Raw genomic sequence first — 7,150 nt, 5'->3', positions numbered from 1 at the left:
AAAAAGCAAGATATTCAATGTAACCTCATGAATGAGAAGAAATATGATAGCTTGAAAGCTATGAGAAAACCAGATTCAAGTCTCTCTCTATTTTATTTTCATCCTGGTAGAATGCTCCCTTTAGTGTAGTTGCATTGCTTCCAATATAACGAGCTAACTTCTAGCACGTCATGACCAATGCTAGCCACTAGGCGCTACTTCACAACTTTCCTTAAGGACACCAAACCTTATATTAAATATATATGTATGAGCCTATAACGCTAGTCGAGACCGCGTTTGATAGATATAACAGAATAGGTAATATTTAAACAGATAATATCAACATGAAACATAGAAAATACAGAAAACATAATAATATCCTACATATATCTGAAGATTAGTACATCATAGTTCATACTAGGTTACGTCGTTGCTTATTCATGTAAATATTTACAGACTCCATTATTTATACTAATATGCCTCGACTAATAAGAGACACCCTAGTATGGGACCCCTTTAGCTTACGTATATAGATATTTACAAAAGTAACTAGCCCGCAAAAACTCTATACAGAGCAAGAACAAAGACCACTACTACTATTGCTACTATTACTGATGTTGCTCATGGATATCTTGATAGCTGAGAAAACACTATGCTGAAGTAAGGAGAGAGTTATCGATCATACCCGTGATGTTGCTGCTAGCCTGTCCTAATGCAGAGAACTCAAAGAAGATCACGTTGGTTCCCATCTGCAGAACATGGAAAAGTAAGTGGGTGAGAACCTAAGGTTCCCATCAGGGTACTAAGCAGGAAACTAGGGTTTCCACAACCTAAGTCTAAGAGTTTGCACAGTTATGCTAGTAAGTCATGCAAATAAGTACAAGCACAAGTATGTAGCAGAATAGTAAACAAGCACAGAATACAAGAAATATAGATAAATCATAATCACAGAGAAATGTAGCAATCAAGTATGATGCATGCCTGGTCCTATGCAGGCCATGAGCTCACGCGTCGGTTGACTATCCGCAACCCGACGTTACCCGAGACTAAGCCTGAATATGGTTTTTCTAACTATGTATGTTCTACATATGTGCCTAATAGACAAAGCCACATGCATTCTGGCAACTGGCAGTCGTCGCAGAGCTTGACGACATAGTATGCTAACAGTTAAAGAAACAAGTTTCAACATAAAGTGTCTGGGAGTCCCCACATCTTACTACAAGAAAATAAGCTTTCTGCCACGCTTTTAAAGCATGCCAAAAAGTGAAAAAAAAGCGTGCTGATAGCTTTTTGCCATACTTTTGGAGCTATTAGCACGCTTTTGAAAGGGTCACATCCGCAAGCGTGCGGGTTGCTCTATTGCCACGCTTTTGTGGATCTATTGGCACGGTTTTCTTGGGCACGCTTTCATCTCTTCCCACGCTTAAAAAGCATTGCCATAGGTATTAACCTATAGTCACTAGCCAAAAAGTGTACATATCGCCACGCTTTTGGAAGTGTGCCCAGTGAGGTAGTTTTGGCTACACTTCAAAAGTGTGCCGATAGAGGAATATATAGCTACACTTTTTTAAGCGTGACTGTTGATTATTACAAGAAGATATGGCTATACTTAAAAAGTATGCCAATAGCCGAAAATATAACTATAAGTTGGATCAAAATACTTATGACTATACTTGCTTATAAATCTTCCTAATTAAACATTGCAAAATTGATATATAATTTTATATCATAGTTTGAATGACTAATTTAAGCAATGAAATTTTTTTTATATAATTTTAAATTAACCAATCCAACATACATAAACTTTCATTATATTGGTCAACAAAAAAGTAAAATTTATTATTTGAAAAATACAAGATACACATTATCAAAGTTGCAGTAAAAGAAAAAGTCAAAATTTGTAATTTGAAGAACAAGAAAAATATTCTTATGTAAAGACCAAAGCAGCTTTGGCTCATTTACACCTTTCACAAGTTCTGATATGAGTGACTCCATACCTTCCTCATCAATGACCAAAATCACTGTTTTAGCTGCCTCCTTATAAAGCTTGAACCTCCTAGAATATAAAATAAATAAAATCAGATTATGCATTGAAAGAACAACTTCTGCTCCACTAGTAAAAGAAATTCTCTTTACAAGTCATTATCAATTAATGGCATGTGCCAGAGTTACTTAAGAGTTAGCATTATAACATAAAGCTTAGTCTCAAATATCATTTCTTAGTATTTTTCGGCAATTTATTTCTGTTGAAACTTTGTCAGAGAAATACTGACAGAACGTGTGGTTAGAAGAATGTTTTTACATTCTTAGGAATTTTACACAAAAAATCTTATATCAAAATGATCTTACAATATAAGATTCCCAAGAATATGAAAACTTTTCCTGAACCACGCACCTCTTGACAGTTGACAGTAATGAAGGGAGTCAACATATATAGAGTCAAGTTCAGTACAAATGTGCTGCTAAGGTGGCTAATAAGGTTTAAACTTCCAGTTAGCCATTCGCCAGAAGGAACATATAGTTGAGCACCACCCTTATCAGTGAATGACTTGAGATAGAATATAGCATTTTGGAATGCAACTGTGTTCAAAGTTTTCCCATCTCCAACTGCCCCAAATTCCAAGATTGAAACACTATGAGGCCTAGCATTATTCCATGCTTTCTGCTCACATGGCCCAAGACTATATTCTTCTCCATTTCTTTTCAGTGCAGTGCTCAATCCTACAAGCAAAAGCACAGCAACCTAAAAAGAAAAGAGCCATAAAAAAAGGAGAGTAGAGTTTTAATGTGCACTCTTAACTTCACTAGAATGCTGGAACTAGAAGGGGCAATATGTCCCCTAAAACAGAGAAAACACTACCAAATTGACAAATTCACAAATAGTATTGAATCATTGCACAACTTTTGAAAAGAGAGAGTATCTTCAACAGTAAAATAAAATATTCCATTTCATCTTCCGCTTGAAACAAGAATGCAGTTGTTATTATTAAACATGCCACCCCCTTTCATAATTCTCAAAAGCCAGGTAACCAGAAAATTGCTTCTGAAATGTTATAATAGCTTATTCCACAAAGATATAATTATTGCAAGGAGGGAAAAAGAAAAAACAAAAGGTTATTACTGATGTGAACCAACATGAATGTAAGCTAGGAAAGTCTAGAATAGTGAATCATCCAGTATGGCAACTACCATTAGAAGAACAGTGTAAAACAGTAAAGCAATTGATGTTAACTACAAAGATTTCATCTATCTAGGCTTGGTTTCAGAGACAAGAAAAGGATATATCAACTAACCTACCTTAGCATGGTCACCAATCTCATAAATTTTTGTCTCCCCTCAGATTTCACTTAGAAGAAAACAATGATCTTTACAGCGAGATATTGCCGTGATTTCTAATTATGAGAGTAATAACAGTAAGACAAAAGCTTAAAAGTTAGAACATAGTCACTGTTCAACCATAAACACATACATACACGGCAGACAGATAGATAGATAGATGATTCAAAAATCAAAACAATAAAAAGTAAAATAGATAGATGCAACGTACTTACTAGACCTTTCATATGTGTGTTCCTCCGCTGTTCTTGAGAAGCAGTTGCAAGAAACCTCTACAAGCAGTTAAGGATTAGTTGCATGAAGAAGAAGAAGAAGAAGAAGAAGAAGAAGAAGAAGAGTGGTAGCGGTATATCGTATATAATGGAGCGAGTTAAGTACTCAAAACAAGAAAACAAACGAGGGTGGTAAGAGAAAGCGACAGCTGAAAAGGAAATGCCAGCACTGATTCTCTCTCACACTTATTCATTTAATCAAATTTCTATGCATCCAATAAGAAAACTCTAATCACAATAATAATAATACCAACTAAATTAAATTATAATTGCTACTATTCAAATTATCTACTAACTTCATTTGCCATGAAAAATAGAAAGATTTAAGGACCTGCTCCTTGCCGACGATTGCCGTTAGGGAGGAAGGCTTAGAGGGAAGGGGCAAGGGGTTTTAATAAGTTATTATACAATTGTGAGTTGATTTGATTTTATTAATTGGGGGAAGTAATTAAGCAATTAACTACGTAATGTCTACTTAAGTCAGATGTGAGGTGTGAGCAACTGGCTGGTCGGACAAGTTTTTCTTGTCTTCACCTAATCATTGCTCTTATATAGTAGTATTGTATTTCATAAATAATAATAATAATAATAATAATAATAATAATAATAATAATAATAATAATAATAATAATAATAATAATAATGATTGTATATCAGTATATGCAAATTAGTTTTTGACAATTAAAGAACTCAGCATCTTCCTTTGAATTCAACCTTGATCTCTTAATCAAGACATGTAATTAAAAAGGATTGCACTCAATGCCATGTTTATAACTAAAGGCTAAGATGGGAGCACATGTTATTGCAAGTTACTCACTTTGTTTGGATCTCCGCTTGGTGTTTTCTGTGAAAGTATTGAATGTCAGTGTCACAACTCAAAAAGAAATCATAATGGTGGCTGACGGGGTAGAAAATTGCCAATTAAGAATTTATAATAAGAACAGCGTTGCAAGTACAGTTCTTAACTGGCAAAAATTTCGCTTATCAATTTAAAAAGGTTTGTCACAATTTAAGAATAAAATACTGGGAGTAGAATTCTCAGGTCGTCTCCCAACGAGTTGACAAAAGAGTGCAATTTATTGGTCAGGAATTTTCTGAGAAATTTTAGAGTTGGAGAACGGAAAAATAAAATAATTATTAATGAAAGCAATAAAAATTAACAAGAGGTTTTATATATTTGAAATAAAAAGCCTTGTCTATGAGAAGATTAATTGGATGTTCTATCCTTGTTGAATTTTTCCAAGTGTAACGGTAAGAGGTCATTGTTTCTACTTAGTTATCTCTTACCGAATAAAGGAATGTCAAGTAACTGAACCAACTCCAATTCACAAGTCCTAATCCTCTCCTATGTAAGGATTAGCGTTAGTGACTAGAGAGTCAGCCAACAACTTTCAATTACCAATTAACACTTGAGTATTCCAACTCAAGGGTCTCCTATTAATCAACTCCCAAGTCAAGTTGGGAGTTTATTCCATTGACATGAATGCCATTTTCATAAACATATAAAGGGATGAAAAGAAGACATGGTAATTCAAACAAAGTAATAACATAAAATTAATTAAAGGTAAAAATAATTCATTGCATTAATAAATTCCAAAATCGAAGATATCCATATGTAACTCTAAACAAAGTGAATGAAAAGTAAAAGAGCAAGGAAATAAGAAAGCAAACTGTAATGGCAAAGACTTCAAACATAGGTAGTAACTCTTCTCAGTATCCAAATAAAAAGCATAAAACTAGAAATCTATGAATGTCAAGAACCCTAGAGGAGGTAGTAGTTTTCTCTCTAAGATTCCAAACAAAAACTAAAATTGTGTAAAAGTGAATGTGTGTTAAGTCTCTGCTTGTCCTCTGGCTCTAGTCTGTGTTTCTAGGCCGAAAACTGGGTCCAAAACCAGCCCAAAATTGCCCTAACCGTCTTCTGCAATTTCTGCACGCGGCGCACGTCACGTGTACGCGTATGTCACGCGTACGCGTCGATGGTGTTCTGTGCATGTCATGCGTTCGCGTCATTCATGCGTACGTGTCGCTGTGCAACTTTGCTTGTCACGCGTACGCGTCAGGTATGCGTACGCGTCGCTGTGAAAGGCTCCAAATCTCGCGCACGCGTGAGCCATGCATACATGTCGATCTTTGCTGGTCATCTCCTTTGTTTCTTGTGTTCCTTCCATTTTTGCAAGCTTCCTCTCCATCCTCTAAGCCATGCCTTCCCTTATATAGCCTGAAAACACTTAACACACAGATCACGGCATCGAATAGTATAAAGGGAAATTAAAAATACTCAATTTAAAGGCTTAGGAAGCAAGTTTTCAATCATAGAACAAAATTGGGGAGGATTTGTAAAACCATGCAAATTGTATGAGTAAGTGTACAAAGAATTGATAAAAACCACTCAATTTAGCACAAGATAAACCATAAAATAGTGGTTTATTAGTGGCCTTCGTGTTGGGTGCATTTGTTTCAGCATTCTTGCAAGTCTTGCTCGATAGGTTGGCTTCTCACTAAATTCTGAAACTATTTCATCAGATAACTTCAGAAGCAAATGAAGCACAAGCAGCAGCCGAGAAGCTGAGGTTCCAGTTGCTATCAGTGAAGACAAGTACATAGTGAAAAAAAAGTTTTATTTAAATTAAATAGGGTAATTAATTCATAATATATGGGGAAATTCATAAATTCAATATTTATAAAAAGATTAATGACAATACGATAATCAACAATAATCAATCTAATAGACCATCAAATATAATAAAAAATATTTATATGGATTGCATATGAAATTACCACAAACACACCATGAACAATAATCAATCTAACACACATAATAGCAGCATAATAGCAATAAGAAATAACAAATAGTAAACTGATGAATCCACATTTCTTGGTATTTATTTGCTCTACTTGGGTGGATTTCATCAACCTTTCTTGCACTTATCCGTTGAAATAGCATAGTTTCATAATTTCTCCCTAAATTATGCTTGAAAGTGAAAACATACTTTTTAAGCTTTATAATTGCTAAATTTTATTCACTTTAAGTCCATTTGATGCCTTGATGTGTTTGTTGAGTAATTTCAGGCTTACAAGGCAAATATGGATTGAAGAAGTGGAAGGAAAGCATACAAAATGGGAGAATTCAAGAAATGAAGGATTTGGGAAGCTGCCAGTCCTGACCTCTCTGTACTAAATTGGTCATAACTTGAGCTGTAAAGGTCCAAATGAGGCGGTTCCAGCAGCATTGGAAAGCTAACGTCCGGGGCTTCAAAATGATATACAATTTGCTATAGTGGACAAAAGTCTAAGTGTGCGTACGCACAGGTACTTGTGCGTATGCACAAGTCAAGATTCAGCATGTGTGCGGACGCACACATCTGTGCGTCCACACAGGTCCCTGCACGTGACCTCATTAATTGCAACTCGCTGGCAGCGATTTCTGGGCCCCAAAACCCAATCCAACTCATTTCTGAAGCTATTTCAACCCCAATTCAAGTGGAAACAGGGGGGCAATTAGGGTTAGCTTTTATGATGTTTTCTCTTAGTTTCTAGAGAGAGAAGCTCTCCCCTCTCTC

At 35.4% G+C, this 7,150-nt stretch overlaps 1 protein-coding gene across 9 annotated transcripts; it reads right to left on the bottom strand.

The window, feature by feature from the left end:
- Positions 1-338: 338 nt before the first annotated feature.
- LOC112742024 (probable polygalacturonase) lies at positions 339-4,015 on the bottom strand. Of its 9 annotated transcripts, XR_011870880.1 has the most exons (6): positions 3,919-3,980; positions 3,527-3,587; positions 3,277-3,371; positions 2,432-2,722; positions 1,977-2,035; positions 339-728 (listed from the first exon to the last, which is right to left on the bottom strand). XR_011870880.1 is itself a non-coding variant. In XM_072214086.1 (5 exons), the coding sequence occupies exons 2-4, from the start codon at positions 3,540-3,542 to the stop codon at positions 2,018-2,020; spliced, it is 378 nt and encodes a 125-aa protein (XP_072070187.1). In that variant the 5' UTR covers positions 3,543-3,587; positions 3,919-4,015; the 3' UTR covers positions 339-728; positions 1,977-2,017. The 9 variants fall into 9 exon arrangements, 4 of the variants coding, with proteins under 4 accessions (XP_072070187.1, XP_072070189.1, XP_025647023.1 ...); XR_003171776.2 differs by lacking the exon at positions 3,919-3,980 and having other exon boundaries at positions 3,527-3,649; XM_072214086.1 differs by lacking the exon at positions 3,277-3,371 and having other exon boundaries at positions 2,375-2,722; positions 3,531-3,587; positions 3,919-4,015.
- Positions 4,016-7,150: the final 3,135 nt, after the last annotated feature.

Source organism: Arachis hypogaea, chromosome 14, assembly GCF_003086295.3.
Source record: "Arachis hypogaea cultivar Tifrunner chromosome 14, arahy.Tifrunner.gnm2.J5K5, whole genome shotgun sequence".
In the NCBI taxonomy this organism is placed as follows: domain Eukaryota; kingdom Viridiplantae; phylum Streptophyta; class Magnoliopsida; order Fabales; family Fabaceae; genus Arachis; species Arachis hypogaea.
Note: the sequence above shows the minus strand (reverse complement) of the source record. Positions and strands in the feature narration are given on the sequence as shown.